This window comes from Macrotis lagotis, chromosome 7 (genome assembly GCF_037893015.1).
Source record: "Macrotis lagotis isolate mMagLag1 chromosome 7, bilby.v1.9.chrom.fasta, whole genome shotgun sequence".
In the NCBI taxonomy this organism is placed as follows: domain Eukaryota; kingdom Metazoa; phylum Chordata; class Mammalia; order Peramelemorphia; family Peramelidae; genus Macrotis; species Macrotis lagotis.
In genome coordinates, this window is record NC_133664.1 from 205,315,877 (window position 1) to 205,341,197 (window position 25,321).

Sequence of the window (25,321 nt, forward strand, 5' to 3'; positions counted from 1 at the left end):
GCTGGCAAGTGTTTGATTCAGTATTTGAACTCAGGACTTTTTGACTAAACGTCCAGCTCTTACCACTGCACTACCTTGCTGCCTATTGAAAAGCAATCCCTATTAAATTTCATCTTTACTACATTAACACTCAGTGCTCTAGCCTGTCATGATCTTTTTGGATCTTGACCCTGTTGTCCAGTGGGTTAGATATTCCTCCCAAATTGTATCGTCAGCAGATTACATGAGTATGTCACCTCTGCCTTTATCCAAATCACAGATTAAAATGTTAAACCATACAGGTCAAGTATAGAGTCCAGGAACCCTCTACTACAGACTTTTCAAGATGATAACGAACTGTTAATTAATTCTCTTTGTATCCATTCAACCAATTCTGAGGCTACCTTATTTTATAAGATTAGTGTGAGGTGCTTTATCACAAGTCTCAATAAAATGTGATTTTCAGTGTTTCCTTGCTTTAGTAGCATAGTAGCCCTTTCACAGGACACTCATCTGGCATGATCTGTTCTTTTTGAAGTCACGCTGACTTTCTGTAATTACCACTTCCTTTTCCAGTTGTTTATTAACTCTTTAATCTGTCCTAGCATTTTACCAGAGTTGAAGTTAATTTTCCTAGCTTATAGTTTTTAAATGATACTCAGAAAATCAGAACATTTGCCCTTTTCTTATCCTGCCACATCTCTACTATTTTCTAAGCATTTTTCAGGTATTCTTGATAATGGTTTAACAGTCATATCTACAATTCTTTCTATACTTTAGGAAATAGATAGTTCATGTGAGCTAGGTAACGACTTAGATTTTTCAAGGGGGACTAGACCCTCTTTTATTATCCTTTTTAATCTTGGATATAGACTCCCTGTTAACCATTTTCATTTTGTTATTGCCAATGCAGGGATTATTCTCCTTAGGAGAGAAAATGGAAACAATATAAGACTTTGTCCTTCATCAGGTATTATGGCTTCCTTCTTTCTGTTAACCTTGGTATGACTCATAACCAAAACCTTTCTGTTCTTTTTTTAGTTTTCCTTCCAAGCCTTGGCTTATTCTGAATTTTATTACTAAATGCTTCTTTTCATAGTATTTGTGCCATACTCATAAAACCATTCTCTGTCGTCACTATATTTTAAGATACAGACATCTTAATCCAATTCTTAACATCTTCATTACCAGCTGTGTACTTTCTAAATTGCAAAGAGTTTTTCTCTCTTTTTAAAAAAAATTTTGTGCAGTGTATACTTATGGTGTTCAGATTCTTAACCAAATATTTGTAAGCTTTGGCAGTGCTTTTTAGGCCCCTCTGATAATATCTTTTGTATCTATATAAATTACCAGAAGTAGGTAATTCATTTTAATAAGCTCTTTATTATGTATTGGATATATGCCCTTCCTTATGTTGCAAACTTCTGTCATCATCAGCTCAACAGATATCTGAACCAAAGAATCACCCCTCTTTTTTTACTCCTTCCTCCAAACTTGTTGACTAATACTACACCTGATAGTTACTGCCATTCTAATATATTATTTCTTAGTGGATAAGTATCTGCTTTCTTTTCAGAGCATTCAGTTTCCACTAAGAACCTGTAATATATTGTTTAGCTCCAGGTATTCCTTTCCTTTCTTTCTGTGATTTTTTTTTTGACTATTCAGCTTTTAAGCAAGAATCAAGTTTTAGTTGTCTTTGAGATGATTGCCTTTCTTTTATTCCTCCACTCAATTGAAGCCCTAGTTCATTATTTTTTAAGGATTGTTTTATTGTCCCTGAACCATGGAGTGTGGGGAAAAAAAATTACTCATATCTATGATTTCTAAGTCATCTTACACTTACCAGGTCACTTGGTTGTGGCAGAATTATAAAAATCATCCTCAGTAAGTCACTTTACATGTTCATCTTGCATTAAATACTGATTAAGATTTCTCAGCTTTTTTTTTAACTTATTGGGGTTGTATAAATATGCACGTAAGGCATGTCTTACTCTTAAGCACTTCATTAAAACTTATATCCTATGAGGACATCTTAATAACTTTTTTTAATTAAAGATTTTATTTATTTTGAGTTTTACAATTTTTCCCGCATCTCACTTCCCTCTCCCCACCCCCCACAGAAAGCAATTTGTCAGTCTTTACATTGTTTCCATGTTGTACATTGATCCAAATTGAGTGTGATGAGAGAGAAATCATATCCTTAAAGAAGAAATATAAAGTATACACCTCTTAATAACTTAAAAAAACTTAATAATTTGATAACCACACCCAGTTATCTTTTCTTAGGCTTAACAAGCTTCCAGGCACAAACCATTTCCCCTTTTCTCCTTATTTCATCTTCTTATCTTTTTTAACTAACTTGTCTTACATACCAATGCACTCTACCAGTTCACTTTATTAAAAAAAAAATTGTTCTTTTCATTATTTCTTACTAGTCTTGTTCCCTACCTTTTCTTTCCTTTTTACATCTTAATTTCCTTAATCTTTTTTCCATCCTTTTTGCTGAACCTTGTAGAAGCAAGAAAAAGAATCTCAAGTCAGTAGCAGTCAAAAGTAGTTTATCATGGAGTAACTAGGTGATATAATGGATTGAGCAGCACTTAACACTTAAAACCAAGGGAAAAAAAGTAGTTTATCATTTACTTTCTCATTCTCTTGGTTCATTAATTATGTTTGATCTTAAAGTAAAAATTAGTAAATGTATGAGGAGAAAAGTTTGCTTGATAATGTGTTATTAACCCCAGTATTCTTCAGTCTCACCTATAAACAATATATAGTTCTGCCTACATGATTTAGAATAATTTGGTATAGGTGTATACTATAGAACTTTTAATTTTGCAAGTGTAAACTTATAATTTGGTTACTTAATGCAAGTTTTCTGTTGGGTTAAACCTTTGTCTTCCCATGCTTTAATACTATAAATTAGTGAGTTTTATCAAGTGATCAATCTGACTCAGTTTTTTGTTTTTGTTTTTGTAGTGCAGTGGGGTTAAGTGACTTGCCCAATGTCACACAGCTAGGTGATTATTAAGTGTCTCAGGTCAGATTTGAACTCAGGTCCTCCTGACTTCAGGGCCAGTGCTCTATCCATTGCACCACCTAGCCGCCCCAATCTGACTCATCTTGAGAGAAGATATATTTCTTTGGTTTTGCAGACTGGTAACAATTAGAGGTATTGGTGTTGATTGTTCTTTTCCTATATTGAAAAGTAGAGTAATCCTATCCATTTTTCATTTGTTCTCAGATGTTACACATCATTACAATTTATGAAACATTTTATAATTAATACTTGCCTGATAGTCAGATAGTGGATAGCCTCTATTACTTGCATTCTGGTAGATAGATGTATGCTCTTTGAGGACAGGATGATTTTATTTTTAATCTCTATATCTCAGTGTCTAGCACATAGTTAATGAATCAGTTTGTTTTGTTCAGTTGACTTAGCCATATTAAACTTGGCCAAGTCATTGTTCTAAACTTCAGTTTCCTCATCATTAAATGAGGATCTTCAATTTAGATGAGCCTGTAAGCTACCTTCAGACTTGTAAAATTTTTTTCATGTTCAATAATACCAAATGACTTTGAATGGAAAATATTTTTCCCCTCTATATGATTGTCAACACTAATTTTCAGTTTTTACTACATGTAAAGTGAATGTTTTCTTTAGCTTTTATTTGCATGTAGTCAGTGCCTCTTTCCTGAAAGAAACAATATTTAGCCTTTCTGTGTAACTAAACATTTACTACTTCAGTTTTACTCGAAAGTTGGCACTGTGAGTTATTTTTCTTTTTGTATTAACATGCACTAAGCCCTCCTCAACACCACTTGTGTGACCCCAAGAAAATATTTAATGCTTTTTATAAAACTGGGCTTTAGAGCTTCATATATACCACAATACTTCTAAGATAGGGTTTCTGCAAATGAAGCCTATTCCCTTAGAGATAGCAGGTGACTTCTTTGGGGGAGAGGAAGGAGGTGGTCACAAATATAAGCTTGCTTGTTGGTGGTGACATCCAAGCTTTGCTCTTAAAATAAAAATTAAAAAATGTATCTACCTCTCCATATTGATTACTGACTACTGATATTGAACTAGAAGTTGTTATAGACTTTTTACCCTCCTGTACCAACATCATTAATTTAATTTTTTTTTCTTTTTCTGCAGTAGTTCTTAAATTAAATGCAAGATAGGTTGGTATTACTGGCCCACTCTCCACTGTCATTCTATAGTGAGCCTATGGAATGTAAGTTCTTGGGAGACTCCTTTTTGGGATACAGAGGTTAAAGGCTGCAACACATTGCATATATTATTCTTGACCCAAGTTCAAGTACTGTTTAGTTTCTATCTAATGGATATAAAACTTTTCCCCCCTTCATGATGTATTTTCTTTATTTGAAAAAAATTAAAAAGGATTTATTTCCCCATTCAAAAAAAGGAAAGGAAATCCCTTATGTTGGGCACTCGCTTTCACAAGAGGACTCTCTATACTGAAATAGCCAAATATTTCACCTAATCTATATAGAAGTGCCTTTAGTTTTTTTTATTTTCATGCCTTCATCTAGCTACATTTTATTGTTTTACATATTTTGCAGTGTGATGAATATTTTATATGTCAAATATGATGAAATGAAATATATTAGAGAAGGATAAATAGCTAACAACAGTGAGCATTTCAATAAAATGTTATGACCTTTGTTCTGTCTAGGACATAAGATTATTTTCACTTTTTTCCCCCAAGGCAATGGGGTTAAGTGGCTTGCCCAAGGCCACACAGCTAGGTAATTATTAAGTTAGTGTCTGAGGCCAGATTTGAACTCGGGTACTCCTGACTCCAGGAGTGGGCCACCTAGCTGCCCCTGTTTTCACTTCTGATGAAGTTTCCTGCTTTTTTTTTACAAGTTTTTAAAAAGTTTTTTATTTAAGGAAGTAGGTTTAAGAGTGACGATTGCATACTATGTGCAATAGCAGGAACCGATTATAGGAATCTGCTGTTTGATAAACCTAAGGAGTCCAGCTATTGAGATAAAAACTCTCTCTTCAATAAAAACTGCTGGGAAAATTGGAAGTTAGTATGGAAGAAACTTAGATTACACCAGCACCTCACACCTTATACCAAGATAAGATCCAAATGGATACAGGATTTAGACATAAAAAAAATATTATATAAGCAAACTATAAGACCTGTCAGATCTATGGAAAGGGAAGCAGTTTATGACTAAGGAAGAGATGGAGAACATCACTAAAAACAAACTAGATGATTTTGATTACATTAAATTAAAAAGCTTTTGCACAGACAAAACCACTGTTACCAAGATCAAAAGAAATGTAGTAAAGCTGGGAAACAATCTTTACAACTAGTATTTTTGACAAAGGACTCATTTCTAAAACATAGAGAGAACTGAGATAAATTAAAAAAAACAAGCCATTCTCCAATTGACAAATGGTCAAAGGATATGCAAAGGCAATTTACAGATGAGGGGATCAAAGCAATCATAGTCATATAAAAAATTGCTCTAAATCATTACTTATTAGAGAAATGCAAATTAAAGCATCTCTGAGGTATCCACCTCATACCTCTCAGACTGGCCAATGTGACCATAAAGGACAATGATCATTGTTGGAAAGGTTGTGGGAAATCTTGGACTTGGTTTCTAATAGAACAATAGTTGAACAAACATTTATTAAGTGCCAGACAGACCTGTGCCAAGTGCTAGGGATGCAAGTAACAAAAAGATGGTTCTGCTCCCAAAGAAGATAAAATTTAATGGCAGAAAATAGCACACAAAAGGGAGCTAAAACGCAGTGGGGCACCAGAGGGCACCTGGGAGAGAGCAGGATGAGCATTATGGAACCAAGGAATCAAAATCAAGCAGAGCTGCTGATGAACAGTGAAGGAGAGAGGGAAGACTGGAAGCAGAAGCCTAGTATAATAAGTATTTTGGTGTAGCATATAAGAATGCTGGATTGTTGGGGCAGCTAGGTGGCACAGTGGATAGAGTACTGGCCCTAGAGTCAGGAGTACCTGGGTTCAAATCAGGCCTCAAACACTTGATAATTACCTAACTGTGTGGCCTTGTGCAAGCCACTTAACCCCATTTGCCTTGCAAAAACCTAAAAAAAAAAAGAAAGAAAAATGAAAAACATAAGAATGCTGGATGCAAAGACCTGGTTTTGTGTTCTTTCATAGGCATTTCTTAGCTAACAGACCTTGGCAGAATACCTAACCTCACTTAACTTCAGTTTTAAAATCTGTAAAAAAAAAAAGGAAAATATTAGCTTATCTCAAAAGGTTTTCTAGAGGATCCCTTTGATGGATGAATAGGTTCTAAGAGTGGAGAAATTTTTATTTTTATTTTGCATTAAAGAAACTCCAGGTGTTGAAATAACTTCTATCAGTATAGATAGGCAGATGCTTTAAAAAGTTGCCCAGGGCAAGGGAAATTTAAATGACTTGGCTGGATTTAATGAGTTAATATATAGTGCTAAGCATTATATAAATGTCAACTATGATTATTAATCTTCTTGAGAGGTAGTGAGGGTCTGAATAAAGGTTGACCTTGTGATTAGAGAATAAGGAACAAGTAGTCATTTTTTGAGGTGGTGTGGACTTGACAAAACTGATTGGATTTGAAAGGTGAGGGAGAGGGAAGTCTGATGATTCTGAAATTCTGAACCTGTATAACTTGAATGATGATGGTACTTTATTGATACATATTTCAATAACCATAATATAAAGACTTGTATGTATTTAGAATACAGAGGAATATATATTAAAAGCCCCAGATGGGGTACAGATGGAAATTTTTGTGGGATCCAAGGAGGAAGAGATTATCATTGACTGATATAGATCTTAAAGTAGGTGGTTGTATTAGGCTTAAAGGATTGTCAGGATTTCAAAAGAAGAAAGTGATGTGGTAAGGTATTCCAAGTATGGGCAAAAGAATGAAGGCAGAAAAATATGAAATGTCTATAGAGCATTGCAAGTGTTCCCATTTTGTTGAACTTATAATTTATGGAGGGAGCAGTTTAAGACATAGCTGGAAAGATGATATTGTTCCATTCTGTAGGAGGATATTGAATATGAAGAACTTTGATTTTTATTCTTTTTCCATTAGTAAAGCATAGAAAAGTTTTGAACACAGAATGTGTGAGAAAGAGGGAGTGTTTTATGCATACATAAAAGATAAAATTTCTCAAGTGTGGAGAATGGATTGCAAGGCCTATAAAAATGCTACTGTAGTAATCAAAGTTGATAGTAATGAGGGTTTAGTGAGCTTAGAAATCAAATTTTGCATTGGAATTTGAGAATTGTTACCAAAGTTGGCACATAATGTGGAAAGTCAAAGGAAAAGGGAAAAATAAGTTTTCAATATGGAAAAAGTATCCAAAGAGTGATTGGATGGTAGTTCTCCTTCCAGAAATAGTGAGATCAGGAAGATTAGAAAGATGATAGCTTGGTTTTAGGCATGTTTAATTTGAGATTTCAATGGAGCATTCTTGAGATATGACATGTCTTTGACATGTCAGTAAAACGTTCAGGTTTTTTTGTTTGTTTTGGTCTGACACATAAACTCTCAACTTACCCTGGCCAGCTGGATCTCCAGAATAGGACTAAATATATCTCCTCTCTGGAGTAGATATGAAAGAGTATAGTGGTGTTTGTTTTCTAATTTTTATTCATGAGCCCTGCACTTTATGCTTCTTGCCATGAATATCATTTCATAATAATCAGGCAGTCTGACTTAATTAAAGTGGGATAGTAAAAACAGTTGGTACAAACCATCCCTTGAAAAAGACTCTAATACTTTCCTTAAAAATACATACATTCTGGAAAGCAATTTGGAACTCTGCCCAAAGGACTATAAAACTGTATTGATCTAGTAGTAATAACACTACTGGGTCTGCATCTCAAATAAATTGTAAAAAAAAGGACTTAGTAAGAGCAATATTGTTTGATGAAGAACTATGAATGACTTAGCTAGTCTCAGCAATATAGTCCCAAAGGAGTCATGTTGAAGCATTCTATCTTCCTACAGAGAAAGAACTGAATGCAGACCAAAGCATGCTATTTTCACTTCCATTTTTTCTTTTATTTGAGTCTTCTTTTACATAATGACTAATATGGAAATGTTTTATATAGTTGCACATGTATGGCTTATATCTGATGGCTTACAGTCTCAGGGAGGGGAGGAAAGTAGTGGTGAAATTTGGAACTCAAAATTTAAAATAAAGATGTTGAAAAAAGAAGTACACACAAAATTCTGGTGAAAGTGGGCTCAAACTTACGTGACAAAAGAGTAGTCCGCAGTTTCTGGACATACTTTGCTGGAGCCCTCAAGATCCCCTTTAGGTATAGTTTATAATTTTCTCTACTGGGTATTTTGTAGAGGCTTGACTCTGTACCAGTCTTTTCTTAGCTCCAAGGCAGACCCTGTTGTCATCTGATTTGAATATGCTGTAATGGGAAGATGAAAATTACAAGGTTTTTCTTTGACAGGCAGTAGTGGAGTAGGGATGGGGAGGGGTAGGAAGGGAGCAGAAAACTAAGCCCCTAGCTGACAATGGACAGGATGCTGGACCGATAGACAGGAAGAACTGAGTTCCCATGCAGCTTCAGACTCTTTAGGAACTGTGTGAACTGGGTGAGTTAATTCCTCTGTTTGCCTCAATAATAGCATCATCTACCTTCCAGGGTTCTTGTGAGAATCAGGTGAGATTGTGTTTGTAAAGCACTCAGCACATGGCCTGGGTGCTGTGTGTAAATACTAGTTCTCTTCCCATCCCCAAGCCATTTCTCCTCTTGAGATTTAGCTAGGATATTTTGCCAGGCAACTCTGCTCCTTTAGAGACTACAGATTCCTTAACCCAGTGTGAAAAAGCATCTTGTTCCATCTAAGGAGTTAACCAAACCTTCATACCTATGGGACAGTCAGCAAATATTTATTTAGCTGCTTGCTTTGAGCCATACATTATGCCAGACCCTGGGAATAGAAATATAAAGAATAAAAGAATCCCCACTCCCGTCCAAAGAATACATAAAAAAATGCATACAACAGGAATAGAAAGTTAGTATATATACACACAATGTACAAAGTTATTAAATATAAGGTAGTATGGAGGAAGAGGAGGCAAGTGTGGCAGTTATCCGGAAAGGCCTCATCAGAAGATGAGCTGCATCTTAAAGCAGAGAGGGACTTTATAAGATGGAAGTGAGGGAGTTCATTCCAGGCAAGGCAGCAGACCATAGACAGGATATGAAGTACGGTGTATGAGGAACAGACTGAAAAGATAAATGAAGCTAAGTTGCATAGAACTTTAGAAACTAACTCAAAAGAGTGTATGATATTTGCCCCAGGGGCAATAAGAAGCTTCTGGAGTTAAGTTTAGGTGAGTAACATGGTCAAATCATTGTTTAAGGTAAATTGCTATGCAGTAGTGTGTAAGATGGACTAGAGTGGTGATACACTTGAGCCATAGAAATTAGGAAGTGGAGCAATTTAGGAGGTAGTTTTAAAATTCAAGTTTATAATCATTTTACTACTCAGTTTGGTTGTTGTATATGATTTGATTTATTCTAGTAACTGCCATCCTTACATTTGAATGAAAGAAAAGAAAAGGAAATGGGTAGAGAACCTGAGAAGTTTTATGGTTAGAATGGAGCCCTCTTTAAATGCCTTCAGTCAAGTCAGGTGGAGTTAGGGATTTGAGGAAGGAAAAAATATATAATAATAACTGCTCTGAAAATTAAGAACAGAGAATAAGAGATTAAAAAGAAAATCTGAACTAAATTATTTTGCTTATATTACATTCTTCATGTGATGGTTAAGTTTATTACTTTTTCTCCTCCCTGTTGCCAATCTAAAGGTTATGAATGCAGATGGTACTGGAAGAAGAGTGTTGGTAGAAGACAAGATTCCACACATTTTTGGGTTCACCTTGCTTGGAGACTATGTCTATTGGACTGACTGGCAAAGACGTAGTATTGAACGGGTACATAAACGAAGTGCTGAGAGGGAAATCATCATAGATCAACTGCCTGACCTTATGGGTCTGAAAGCCACAAATGTACATCAAGTCATTGGTGAGTAGATCAAACCTTACCCAACTATTTGGAAATAGAGGGAGAAGGAAGGAAAAAGAGATGAGTAATAGGCAGAAGTTAATGGTGCAGTTTTTTTGAAGAGTTGTAAGAGGATTAAAATGTTCTGGCACTTTCAGATTTTTCCCAAGGAGAGAATAGGTGGGGAAAAAGCTAAGGAATTTGGTAATATCTGTTGATCCCTTTAATGGGACTTTATGTTCTGGTTACAAAAAATTGAATTTTGGTAGTTTTGTTTTAGAGCAATACCTCCCTAGAAATATTCAATATTATGCAAAATAATTTCATTTATTTGGAACTTACCCATGGGTGAGAAGAAAAGAATTTTATAATGAAGTTTCATTTCTTGTCTAGTCTATGAATCCTACTTGTCTGGGCCTAGGAAAGTGCACATATAGCTTTGTTCATCACACATTTAGCAATCTTAAAATGACTGACACCAAAACCTATGTTGCTTTGTGTCTGAACTTTTTCCTCTGTCTTTCATTTATTTACTTTTAGGTTCCAACCCATGTGCTAATGAAAATGGGGGATGTAGCCATCTTTGTCTCTATAGACCTCAAGGACTCCGTTGTGCCTGCCCCATTGGCTTTGAGCTTATCAGTGATATGAAGACCTGCATTGTTCCAGAAGCTTTCCTCTTGTTTTCTCGGAGAGCAGACATCAGGCGCATCTCTTTGGAAACAAACAACAACAATGTGGCCATTCCACTTACGGGTGTAAAAGAAGCTTCTGCTTTAGATTTTGATGTAACAGACAACCGTATTTATTGGACTGATATTTCTCTGAAGGTAAAGGGAGTTAGACGGAAGTTGGAATATAAGAAATAAGAAGGGTATTTTTAGGTTAATTTTAGGGTGAGGTTGTATTTTAATTAAGGTCTTCCTGACTCCAGGGCCCATGCTCTATCCATGGAACCACTTAGCTACCGCTCAAAATTATCTTATAGACCATTTGTGGTTCAGCACTTAAATTTCAGAATTTTCTAGTTCTATAATGTATTCCTCCTGCCATTTTTTTTTTACCACTAAAGTTTGATTTGGTTGAGGAGGCTTCCTAGAAGTTGAATGAATACAATTGAAACCCTCCCTGATCATCCTTTCTTGGAATGATGAAGAAATAAAAAAAGTTTATTTTGGGGGGCCCTTTAATTTCATTTTATTGGTTTAGGAATACAGATATAGTTTATGAAACTAGTTTTATTAACAAAATTTCAGTTGTTTAATTACAACTATGAAAGAGAAGATGAGAAAAATTCATGGAGAACATCCTTTCCCCTTCAGATTTTCACAAATGAAGTAATATTGCCACTGGCCCTGTGTACCTCTTTTTCCATTTAACTTTTTTACTTTTTCCATTTTGTTCCAGTGTCCCCAAAGCATCTTGCTTAATACTGTTGGCAAAATTCTGAGGTTTTTTTAGCATGGTAGATGTTGGTCTACCAACCATAAGATTCTAGAACAAGAGTAGATATTGAATACTACAGTGCCCTGCTTCATATTATTTTTTCTTTTTTCTTTTTTTTTTTTGCCATTTCCTTTTTATCTTTCTCCTTTGTCTATCTCACCGATGTGCCAGTAATGCCCCTAGATATTGACTGGATTTGGAATCAGAAGACATAGATTCAGATTTTATCTATGTCACTTACTCTCTTGTGACTGTGAATCTAAACCTCTTTGGTCCTGAGTTTCCTCATTTGTAAAATGAGGGAATTCCATTTGGTGACTGTTAAGGTCCCTTCTAGTTTTCAAACTATGATCCCTATGACTACTGACTGTTGTACTTAGAGTCAAAGTTTGCTGAATAGAGAATACCACTGAATTGGGTGATCCATGCAGCTTGTGAGATGCAACAGTGGTATTGTAGAAAGAACCACTGAAATGAGGTTTGAGACCTAACTCTAATACTTAGTACATCTTTAGCCAAGTCACTTAACCTCTTTGGATTTCAATGAATTCTACAAAAATGAGATTTTTGATTAAGCAGTTTTAAAGGTGGCCTCCAGTTTTTACATCCTATGATTCTAGGTAATTTTTTTGTTTCCAAAAGTTGAGGTAAATATTACTTTGAGCCCTTTGATCTAGATCTTACCCACCCCCCTCCCCGGACTCTTATGGTTATGGTATAATTTACTAGCTTTTTTCTTTTTTTCTTGCTATGAATATTCTGTAGTCAGATTCATATTTTTAGTTTTGTTCAGTTATATATTTCATATACTCAACTTTCCTCTTTCTTAAGTAAATAATCCAACAGCTTCATAGATACCTAGGGAGAAGTTTTAAGAGCTGAGAGAAAGTTCTTTTCAGTCTATAATTGATAAAAAAAAATTAAGAAATTAGGATACTTTGTTAAATAATTTCATGAGAAGGTGGATTAGTAAATTATTTTTATACAAAATTGCAGTTGCTGGTTTTAAGACATGGAGTAGAAGGGTTTTTAAACTAACCTGATGGGATGGCTGGGTGGCTCAGTGGATAGAGCACCAGCCCTGGAGTCAGGAGTACCTGAGTTCAAACCTGGTCTCAGCCACTTAATAATTACCTAGCTGTGTGGCCTTGGTCAAGCCACTTAACCCCATTTGCCTTGCAAAAAAATAAAAAAAAAATAACCTGATAAAATTATAATTCTATCTTCATTCTCAGATGGGAGGAGGAAACAGGATCAGAAAATGGGTCACAAAATTTGAAGAGACTTTAATTCTTTTTTGCCAGATGTTTGTTTTTATCTTGTTTCATGAAGACTTGTATAAATATTATATTTGGTGTAGCTTATTACTGTTTTTATTTTGTGATTTTCTTCAGGGAAGGAATTTAATTCCCAGGTTATTGTTCATTGTACCCAAATCAATTTCAGGTTAAGTAACTTATAATAATCTGTTCAACTGTTATATTACAACAGTTTAACATTGACAGAGGATTTGAAGCTACATTGGAATTAGATGGCGGTGTTTACATAGATAAAGTAGGCTACTTTGTTTAAAAATATTAAGATCCTGTCAAATCATCTTGATAACATTCCCCAAAGTGTTCAGAGAGCTGAGTCTGTATTGTAGCTATCCACAAATTTTAGTCGTGTTTCTCCAAATGATGACTAACAATATTTTAAAAATAAAAGTTATTTCTATTTGATGTGTATACATTTTTATTTTTGAAATATTTTCACTGCTTATGAACTCAGTAGGGTTTGCTTTTGCTTAAAAAATACCCTCTCTGTCAAGCTCCATCTAATTACTCTTCTGGATTATATTTTGTTTGTGAATCTCATTATTTTGCATGTCTTATGTGTCTTTTGTATTTCTGTAGACTATCAGCAGAGCATTTATGAATGGCAGTTCTCTGGAGCATGTGGTGGAATTTGGTTTGGATTATCCAGAAGGCATGGCTGTAGACTGGCTAGGAAAGAACTTATACTGGGCAGACACTGGAACAAATCGTATCGAAGTATCAAAGCTGGATGGGCAACATCGTCAGGTCCTGGTGTGGAAGGACCTAGATAGCCCCAGAGCTCTGGCATTAGACCCCGCTGAAGGGTAAACTTAACTTTACCTTCGTAGTTTTTGTAGCTACACAGGACTGTTTTCTGAAGAGTACAAGAGGATGCTATTAAGAAACCTCACATACTTTAATTTGGGAGGAAATATAGTCAGATAATCAAGGTCAAAATCTTAATATCCTGAATTTGTTCAGGACATTATGCCCAAATGAAAATTTTGTGAAAGACTTTTAAAAAGTCATTAATTCAGTCCCTAATGATTTAGAACAGATAATAATGGGCTGACTGTACCTTTGTACTTTATTAGAAAGAAGAGAGAAAGGTTGTTTAAGCAAATTAATAGCATAAAAAAGTTTAACAGAATAATTATGTATTTGAAATGAATTTTTTTTAATACTGTGGCATGGTATGCTTACTTAGGAAAAAAAATTGTGATCCTATCAGAAAATTAAGACCTCAGATTAATATCATTTGTACTTCAAAGTAATAGAACTGCATTAAAAAGAAAAAGATGTTCTATTGTTTAGATTTTTACTGATTCAAACTGGGTATACTTAATCCTTATCAGTGAGATTTTTACTGTTACCACAAAATCAAAGAAACATATGTTGCAGTGAAATCTGTTAATTCACAAGATATCTTTTGGTTCTGTAGATTATGGCAGCAATTCTCAGGGACCTCTCGGGGTCCATGAGATCAAAACTATTTTCATAATGATATGAAGATGTTTAAAGTTCTAAAATGGTAAATATTGAGAGATAGAACTAAAAGTTCTCAGAAGAGTTCCTCAAAAATTTTTAGGGATACAAAAGAGACCCAAGACAAAAAAAATTGGACAACTATTAGAATGCAGGTAGTGTTGAAGGAAATATTTACTAGAACATAGTTTTAAAAAAAAAAATCACCAACTGAGGAAACTCAAAGTTAGGAATGGAAATGAATTTGAAGTAAAATTCAAATGTTTAAATTATAGCAAATATATCCACCATATTTGAGATTATGGTAGACGATTTCATATTACTCAGGCTCCTCCCTCATTGTCTAATCAGGTCATATTCAGGGTCAGCATTCTTGATGATATGTAGTAGTAAGGTAAAGTTGATATTGCCTCCTAGTATTAATTGTCGGACAAATTTAGAATTTACGATTAAGAGCACTGGTATGGGTCACTATTAGCAGATGTCAGATTTGTCTCACTCACATTTTGGTTCCTAAAGAGTATGAACGCACCCATAACCTGACAAATGCTACCCACTTACAGACTGAAAACTTTGGCATTAATAGGATTATAAGAACTGAAAGGAACCTTAGTGACAATCTAGTTCAGTCTACCCTAATTTAATAGAGGAGGAAACTGAGGCCAAAGTAGGTTTAAGTGATTTGCCCAAGGTCTCCACAGGTAATAATAAGCATTAGTGATAGGATTTGACCCTTTATCCTTTAATTTCAGAGTTTGTGGAAGTTTGCTTATATGTCATGGTTCTTCATATTCACATATTACATGTATATATGTATGTATATCAACTTTTAGCTATGAAAGATGCATTTTAAGTCCCAGATCACTGATCTAGGGAAGCTGAGAGTTGGGAAATGTAGCTCTAGTGCCAGTTTGTAGTGTTACAGCTAGTACTTGTACTGATCTTGTTAAAAGAGCATTGTGCAAAAAGGTTAGATACTCATGTTTTAGTCCCATTAATTATCTGTATAACGTTCAAATTACTTAAATTTTGTGTCTCAGTTTCCTCAGTTATAAAATAAAATAATGGGAAAAAATTTTGGATGGGAAAAAAAACTTTAAAAAAAATTTAATTAGAGGTACAGTGGTGAGGCTCCCTACTTCTAACCAGTTGACATAAGGGGATAGGCATCTGAGCTATTTATATGTGGGTAGCAGATGCCTTTAGAATCTTAACAAAAAATGACTAGACGTATTTTCAAAGTCATAACATATCATAGTTGAAGAGGGCCTCAGAAGTCTTAGAGAACTGACTAGATCCACACAAGAAGCCATTTCCACTGTAAGCCTGTTCATTATTCATTCAGGCCTTTACTTGAAGATTTCTGGTGAGGGAAAAAACCTACTTTTCCCATTCCACTTTTGCAAAGCTCTAATTTTGGGGAAGTTTTAGTTACATTAAGCTTAAATCTGCTTTTCTTCAACTTTATTTGCTCCTAATCTCATCTTTTTTTTTTTTATTTAGATTTGAAGAGAGCTATAATCTCTATTTTTGTATTCTTTTCTCTAGGCTAAAAGTCTCCATTTTTTTAAACTGAAACTCATAGGGCATGATTTCTTTAAGTATACCATTCTTGTTTCTTGGCATTATTCTGAGAGGACAGTGCCAAAATTAAGAAATAAGATAATCTTTCTGTCTTTGCCTTTGCTTTTAAGTACTAGTTTCTTGGATATTATTGAATATTATTCTAGACAGGATGTCTAGAATAATGTTTGTTACTGTAAATTTGATGACAGACAATTTGATAATCAGAAACCATATTAATAAATTTATTCAGAAATTTCAATGCAGATAGTTTTCTTTTATTACTTTTGTGATCTAGAAGTTGAAGAATTTATCCAGAAAGGAGAAAGAAATTCTTATTTCTTTGATGTAAACTTCCCAGCTCTTGAACCAACTAATTACTGAATTTTCATTCTATCCTTTCTTAATAACAGAGAATCAGAATCAGTTCAGTTAATAATTTTTTCATGTTAGTTCCTTGAAGTGAGCAGAGAAGAAAAATACTACTTTAGGTAGTGAGATGCCACAGTACACATCCCTTATTAAAATTTATATATAGAAGTTTGCATACATATACATATATACATATTTGAAGAAAAATAACACTTAGAAATATAAGAAAGATCTGGAGAACATAAAGAAACTAGTAGAATGCTTTAATTTCTTAATTTTTAATGAATTTGCTCACTTTTGAACCTTTTATACTGAATTGGATCTTGTTATGAACAAAGCTAGATTTTTAACCCATTGCCATTCTATTTATTATTAGCTTTATAAGTAGAGATTCATTATACAAATGTTATTGGAAATATTATAAGAACTGACTTCTCTTCTGGCTTTTAAGGAAATATATTTAGTTGAGGGTACTATAAAGAAAATGAAGCATTTATTTGTAAACTTGATTTTTGTCTTTCCCCATGTTGTCCTGTTCATCTTCTTAAAATATGCTTAATTATTTGTACTGCATTTCCTTTTATTCTATTATCAGAAAGGAAAAATGTAAAAAATGGTATTTTGAATCTAGGTTTATGTATTGGACTGAGTGGGGTGGAAAACCTAAGATAGATAGAGCTGCCATGGATGGAAGTGAACGGACTACATTAGTTCCAAATGTAGGTCGAGCAAATGGCTTAACTATTGATTATGCTAAAAGAAGACTCTACTGGACAGACCTGGATACCAACTTAATAGAATCTTCAAATATGCTAGGTAAGATGTGATTCTATTCATTCAAATTGAGTCATTAAAGGGATGTTTTACTATTGATGTTTTGAATATAAAGGGAGATTGAGGTAGTTTAAATTTTATTTATGATATATTGTATGTCATAGTATATGTAGATTTTTGTCGTACAAAGGAACAACCAAGATTTGTAGCTGTTTTTTGACCTCTTTATACCTGAAGTAGATTAGAGTGAGAGTATATGCTGCAGTTTATTTTTTTAAGCATATCTCTCTTTGGATGCTTTCTTGTCCTATTTACAGTATTCTTTTAATCTCTCTTAGGAGTATTTTTTAAAAATAGGCCTGGGGCAGGATGAAAAGAAGAAGCCTGTGGTATAAAAAGAGATATTCATTCAGAATTATCCTTTGATGGTGATAATTATGATGCTAATAATGGAAAACATTTACATAATGCTTAAGATTTCCAGAGCTCTTCATAAATATCTTGTTTTGAAGATGTGTGAAACATTGACTGTAGGAAAGCTAAGAACATAAGTTTTCTTTTCTCTTTTTGTATAAATTAGTTTGAAGTTAAAATTTCAAACTATGATCCCTTACATAAAGCCCAGTGACAGTTACTTATAGGTCAAATGCCACTAACAAAAATCTGATGGAACTGTCTATTATAACTTATTGTACTTAAGATTGCTTGAAAATGGTTAACTAAGGACTGGGACTGGTAAATGTTCATCCTGAAAACCTTTTTTTGACTGTGTAATTTATTATATTAGAAGTTAACATGTAGATATTCCTAAAGTTTCCTGTAATAGATACTATCAGAAAAATAATAGAAACCTCTGTGTTTATTAGAAGGAATTAATACTATCAAAATAAGTGTCCAAAAGTTGAAACAGATCACTCACAGTAAAAATTTAAGTTGGAGACATATGATCAGAATGTAGTTGAGTTGACTAGAGATTACACTGGTTTTAGGATTGTTCCAAAATAATTACATTTTTTAAACTGCTTACAAATATATTTTTTTCCCATATTACAGAATGTTTTTGTTCTGCCAACAAGACATTTCCATTCCCATATTTCATCTCTTCTCCTTACTTCTCTACTACCTTTCTGAAAACAGGCCTGAACCGAGAAGTTATAGCAGATGACTTACCTCATCCTTTTGGCTTGACTCAGTACCAGGATTACATTTACTGGACAGACTGGAGCCGACGTAGCATTGAACGTGCCAATAAAACCAGTGGCCAAAACCGAACTATCATACAGGGCCATTTGGATTATGTGATGGACATCCTAGTCTTTCACTCCTCTCGCCAGGCAGGATGGAATGAATGTGCTTCCAGCAATGGGCACTGCTCCCACCTCTGCTTGGCTGTGCCAGTCGGTGGTTTTGTGTGCGGATGTCCAGCCCACTACTCACTGAATAGTGACAACAGGACTTGCAGTGGTAAGCTGTAATTCTCTATGAACAAGTTAGAACTTGAGGAAAAAGCAGAGTTTGGGAATATTTATGCCCATTCTTTCAGGAGTCAAAAATGTGACAGACCAAAGGTGCACGTTTACTGGAAAAAGAGAGGGTTAATGAAAAAATAATTTTTTAAAATTTTTATTTGAGGCAATGGGGTTAAGTGACTTGCCCAAGGTCACACAGCTAGGTAATTATGATGTGTCTGAGGCTGAATTTGAACTCAAGTCCTCCCAACTCCAGGGCCAGTGTTGTATCTACTTCACCACCTAGCTGCCCGAAAAGTGACTTTTTTTCTTAACAGTTTTCTTGGTGATATTAATATATATGATGATGTGATGAAATATTAACCCTTTTCAGTTTGTGTTTAAATAATTAAAATGTGTTAGACCCCAAATAAGACAAAGTAAATAGAGCCAATTTTCATTTTTCTCCAAATAGAAATGGAAAGTGACGGATAATACAAAATCAGTAGTCAAATGACAGATTTTTCTGTCTAACCTTAAAAAGTCATGCACATAGATTGCCTTTACACTTTCTCATGCAGTTTACATTGGGAGTTATCATGACCCATTGGTTACAGAAAGAAGTAGATATTGAATGGGAGGAAGTTATAATAGATAAAATTAGTTCTTTGGAACTATTTCAATATTTTCCTATGAAATAATCCAATGACTAAGGTATTTTTAGCCATAAAAGAAGTAGACATTTCCCCTCTTATTACAGTGGGACAGTACAACAGAAAATCCAAAAGAAGAATGCATTTTTTCATTTTCCTTGGCTAGCACTGACTTGAGTAATAAGATAGAAATTACCTGTTTATTCTGTAGGTAGATGTAGACCTACTGTAGGGTTCATAGAATTTCAGAGAAGGAATGGACTTCACAGATCATGTCGTCCAGGCCAAACATAAAACCAGGATCCCCTCTATAATTTTTCCAAATAAATGATTGCCTAGCTTTTGCTTGGAAAACTCTGATGAGGGTGAACCTATTGCTTCCTGAAGCACTTGTGCCATTTGGATAGCTCAGACCCAAATCTGTGTCTTAGCAAGCATTCATACCTACTTTTCCATTCATGGACATGTCTGTCCTATTTGCCTGTTTTTCTGATTCTATCCCTTTAGGCCAAAGGCAGTTAAGACTAATCACTCATCCAAAAGTTCAAGTACTTGAAAATAGCTTGAAAACAAGGAGACTTGAGGTGGGGGTGGTCAGATGGGACTGGGGCGAAAACATTTTCATGAAGACTCAAGAAAGATGAGGAAGAAGATCAGTGTTACTGAGTCATCAAGAAGAATGATTATTGAGAAAAAGCCATTAGAGTTGGCGACTGATAATTTTGAAGAGAGTAGTTTCAGTTGAATGTTGAAATCAGAAGCCAGATTGATGTGGGGGAAGGGGAGGAGGAATATAGGTGACTTTCTTAAGTTTAGCCACAAAGGGAATAAAGACATAAGAGAAGCCCTTGCAAAAATAGTAACATCAAATGAGAAATTTTTGAGCCTACTGGAAACATGAGCACATTTGGAGGCAGCAGAGAAGGAGCTAGTAGGGGAAAAGGATGTTGTTGAAGATGAGAAAGAAGGAAGAATAGTGGAGGCAATTTCCTTGAGAAATTGAGGGAGTGCATCAAGGGTGAATGAAGTGAACTTGACTTTGGGAAAGAAGAAGGGACACTTCTTTGAAATGAGTGAAGGTGGGGATCCTGGGTAAATATTTGAGGGGAATGAGATGAAGAAATAAGAAGGAAGCCTTTTGGTAAAAAAAAAAAAATCTTAGTTTTTTTTCAGTTAGGGTGAGGTGATGTCTTCAGCTCAGTGATTGGGAGAAGGGGGTACCATGGGAAGCTTGAAGGGGAAAGGAACTTTGGAATGACTGTGGAAAATGAAATAGGATCAATTATGAAGAATAGTATTTGCCTTGTTGCAGTGTGATCCTAGTTGAAATTAGGTAACAAGTTTGTCATGAGCTTAGTCAGCAATGTTTTTTTCTTATATAAATATTTTATTTATTTTCCAATTATATACAGTAGTAATTTCTACCTATCTTTTTTTGAATCTTATACTTTTTCCCCACCCCTCCCCCTCACAGAAGTCAATCTGATCATCTTTACATTGTTTCCATGTTATGCATTGATCAAAATTGAACGTATTGAGAAAAAACATATCCTTGAGGAAAACATAAAATATAAGAGATAGCAAAATTATGCAGTATATAAATAAGCCAGCTTTTTTTTTAATTGATGGTAATAATCTTTGGTCTTTGTTTAAACTCTACAGTTCTTTCTCTGGATACAGATGGTATTCTCTGTCACAGATACCCCAAAATTGTCCTTGTTTATTGCACTGATGAAATGAGCAAGTCCCTTAAGGTTGATCATCACTCCCATGTTGCTGTTAGGGTGTATAATGTTCTTCTCATCTCGTTCATCATCAGTTCATGCAAGTCTTTCTAGGCTTCTGAAATCCCACCCTTCCTGGATTCTAATAGAAAAATAGTGTTCTGTAACATACATATTCCACAGTTTGTTCAGCCATTCTCCAATTGATGTACATCCCATTGATTTCCAATTTTTTGCCACCACAAACAGAACTGCTCTGAATATTTTCGTTCAAGTGATGCTTTTACCCTTTTTCATGATCTCTTCAAGGTATAGACCTAGTTGTGGTATTGCTGAATCAAAGGATTTGCACAGTTTTATTGCCCTTTGGGCATCATTCCAAATTGCTCTCCAGAAAGGGTGAATCAGTTCACAGCTCCACCAACAAAGTCAGCATTGTTTTATGATTTCTCCCAGCTCTATTCAGCCATATAAAGATAGAAGTAAAGGAGGCAATGGTGGGAGTAATTCAGCTTTGGGGTTTGACAAAGTATGATTTTGGAAAGAAGATGAGGGCAAGCCATTTGAGGGTAGAGAATATGGAATTGAATTGATTTACCAAGTAGCAGAGATGGGGAAGGTAAGAAGGTATTATCTTTTTCAATTTAGCCCATTTTGGGCATCTGAAGTGATGCAGTGGATAGAGCACCAGTCCTGGAGTTAGGAGGACCTGGTTCAAATCCAGCCTCAGACACTTAATAATTACTTAGCTGTGTGACCTTGGGCAAGTCACTTAATCCTATTGCCTTTCAAATACTAAAAAAAAAAATTTAGCCCATTTTCCTGCTATCTCTAGAGCTATTTAAATCTTAACTCTGATATCCAATGTTTTAGATTTTTTTCCTAGTTTTGTTACCTACAGGTCTGATAAGTATGCCATTCAGTGCCTTCTAGTAATTGATTGAAAAAATATATGTATATGAATATGTAAATACTGATACTAATCTAGAGCCCTCTCATAGACCTCAACTCATTAAAGATTAATTTTTTAATCAAACTAAAATTTTTTATTTGTTTTTCCAGCAATATGCAATAGTAATTTTCACCAGTGATTTTTTTTGCAAGGTTTTGAGTTACATATTTTTCTCTCTTTGCTCCTTTCCCTCCCTCCCCTCCCCTATTGACAGAAAGTAGTCTAATGTAGACTCTATGTGTGTAATTATGTAGAATCAAATTCAAACAGAAGGGAAAAAAACTTTAGAAAAAGTGGCATAATATGTAAGGCAACTTTTAAAAATTGAAGATAGTAAGCTTTGGTCTGCATTTAAACTCCACAGTTCCCTCTCTGGATATGGATGGTATTTTTCATCACAAGTCTTTTACAATTTTACTGCTGAAATGAACAAATCCATCATAGTTGATTATTAACCAATGTTGGTATTGTGTATAATTTTTTCTGGTTCTTCTCATTTCACTCAGCATTAATTCATGCAAGTCTTTCCAGACTTTTTTGAGTTTTAGAGAACAATAGTATTCCATCACATTCATATACTACAATTTGTTCAGCCATTCCCCAATTGATGGACATCCCCTCAATTCCAATTCTTTGACATCTCAGAAAGAGCTGCTATGAATATTTTTGTACATGTAAGGTTTTTTTTACTGTTTATCATGATCTTCTTGGGATACAGACCCAGTAGTGATATTGTTGGATCAAAGGGTAGGCACAGTTTTATTGCTGTTTGGGATTAATTCCAAATTGCTCTCCAGAAAGGTTGAATCAGTTCACCACTCCATCATCAATGCATTAGCATCCTAGAATTTCCACATCACTTCCAACATTGATCATTTTCCTTTTTAGTCATGTTGGCCAATCTATAGATGTGAAGTGATACTTTAGAGTTGTTTTAATTTGTTTCCCTAATCAATAATGGTTTAGAGCAATTTTTTCATGACTATAGATAACTTTAATTTATTCATCTGAGAATTGTATTTCCATATCCTTTGACCATTTATCAATTGGGGAATGTCTTGTTTTCTTAAAAATTTGACCTAGTTCTCTATATATTTTATCTTTACATAACTATGGTATTATTTGACCTGCATCTCTCCCTCTCAGGGGCCATTTCCAATTGTCCTGGTCTATATCTTACTATTAGACCCAGTTAGCTCTGGATGAGTGAGACTGGTAACTTTGAACAACTCTTCCTCACTTAAATCCAATTCACTTTCTTTTTTTTAATTGTTTTTGTAATTTTACAATTTTCCCCCCAATCTCACTTCCCCCCACACATACACACCTCACAGAAGGAAGTCTGATAGTCTTTACATTGTTTACATGCTATATATTGACCAAAATTGAATGTGTTGAGAGAGAAATCATATCTTTAAGGAGAAAAGAAAATATAAGATAACAAAATTACATAATAAGGTAACTTTTTTTTAATTAAAGGTAGTAATCTTTGGTCTTTGTTTAAACTCCTCAGTTTTTTCTTTAGATACCGACAGTATTCTCCATTACAGATACCTTAAAATTGTCCCTTATTGTTGCACTGATGAAATGAGCAAGTCCATTAAGATTGACCATCAAGGGGCAGCTAGGTAGCGCATTGGATAGAGCACTGGCCCTAGAATGCGGAAAGCCTGAGGTCAAATCTGGCCTCAGACATTTAATAATTGCCTGTGTGACCTTGGGCAAGTCACTTAACCCCATTGTCTTATAAAAATTTTTTAAAAAAGATAGATCATCAACCCCATGTTGCTGTTATGGTGTACAATGTTCTGGTTCTTCTCATCTCTCTCAGCATCAGTTCATGCAGATCTTTCCAGGCTTCCCTGAATTCCCATCCCTCCTGGTTTCTAATAGAACAATAGTGTTCCATAACATACATATACCACAATTTGTTCAGCCATTCTCCAATGGATCGAAATTCACTCAATTTCCATTTCTTTGCCGCCACAAACAGGGCTGCTATGAATATTTTTGTACAAGTGATGTTTTTACCCTTTTTCATCATTTCTTCAGGGTATAGAACCAGTAATGAGTGATATTGCTGGATCAAAGAGTATGCATATTTTTGTTGCCCTTTGGGAATAATTCCAAATTGCTCTCCAGAAAGATTGGATGAATTCACAGCTCCACCAAGAATGTATGTGTCCCAGATTTCCCACATCCCTTCCAACATTGATCATTGTCCTTTCTGGTCATATTGGCCAGTCTGAGAGGTGTGAAGTGGTACCTCAGAGATGTTTTAATTTGTATTTCTCTAATAAGTAGTGATTTAGAGCAATTTTTCATACGACTATGGGTCACTTTGATTCCCTCGTCTGTAAATTGCCTTTGCATATCCTTTAACCATTTGTCAATTGGGGAATGGCTTGTCTTTTTTAAAAATTTGACTCAGTTCTCTGCATATTTCAGAAATGAGTCCTTTGTCAGAAATACTAGTTGTAAAAATTGTTTTCCAATTTACTACATTTCTTTTGATCTTGGTTATAGTGGTTTTGTTTGTGGAAAAGCTTTTTTGAAGTCTAAATAAACTGTTTCTCTAATATTCCCCTGATCTACCTATCTTGTATTCTATCAATAAAGAAAATGAGATTCTTCTGGTATGATATATTCTTGTCTAAATTTAAGCAATTACTGCTTCCTTTGAAGATATTCCCACAGATCATTTTTTTTAATGTTCTAGAATTTTGTCAGGAATTGAACTCAGGAATCTTGGCCTGAGTTTGGTAGAATTTTATACTCTCTCTTTCTCTTTATACCCTTCTTTTTTGAGTAGGGTTTGGGGATGGGAGTGGGGCAAGGAAGGTGAAAATTGGGGATCATTTACTCCAATCTAGTCCTGTGGTATTTTTCCATCCTTCATGATCTTTTGAATATCATTGAATGGTTTTTCTTCCAGTTCTTTCATTAACATGATTTGTGTGAGACTGATGACTTATTAGTGATTTAGGGCAGATGGCTGTTCCTGTGCTGCGGGGGTCCAGTCTCCACAGGGTCCTTGGAACCTGACAGGAGGGATAGAGTTGGCGAAATGAGTTGAGTCAACAAGTGAGTAAAGGCAGGAGCAGGTTGACTGACTGTCAGCTGCTTAGATTTATTTTTATAGTCTAAAAATCATGAAACAAGCAAACTAAAATAATTTCCTTGGTTACAAAAGTATACAATTTTCATCATTAATCATATAGTTCATACAAGTTTGATCATGTAGTGGTTTACAAGTGTGATTATCAATCATGTAGTTAATTTTCTTGTCCCTGTTCAGACCGTGTTTACCTCAACCTGCCTGTTGCCTAGTTTGTTGCTGCTTAGTAAAGTTATTAATTAAACAGAACTTTCCTTATAATAATCTTTGATATAATTTGTTTAATGGAATGCTTCTATGTTTTTGTACCGCATATGTAATGTTTTTCGATATGCTCCCTTGACAACCTATAGTGAGGGTAGTTATGTTTGTCCACCTGTCTGTTGACTCCTTCAGTAACTAATTTTCCTTTCAGCCCTTGTTGGTAGACGCTACGGTTTCTATGACT

At 34.8% G+C, this 25,321-nt stretch overlaps 1 protein-coding gene across 2 annotated transcripts in view; it reads left to right on the plus strand.

Annotated features, from left to right (window-relative positions):
• Positions 1-25,321, plus strand: part of LOC141493356 (low-density lipoprotein receptor-related protein 6) — a 140,206-nt gene that overhangs the window by 80,805 nt on the left and 34,080 nt on the right. For both annotated transcript variants that reach the window (XM_074194574.1, XM_074194575.1), the window contains exons 7-11: positions 9,845-10,061; positions 10,581-10,870; positions 13,382-13,608; positions 16,836-17,020; positions 18,116-18,442. In XM_074194574.1, coding sequence (XP_074050675.1) covers positions 9,845-10,061; positions 10,581-10,870; positions 13,382-13,608; positions 16,836-17,020; positions 18,116-18,442 — 1,246 coding nt within the window. The remainder of the gene's footprint in view (positions 1-9,844; positions 10,062-10,580; positions 10,871-13,381; positions 13,609-16,835; positions 17,021-18,115; positions 18,443-25,321) is intronic.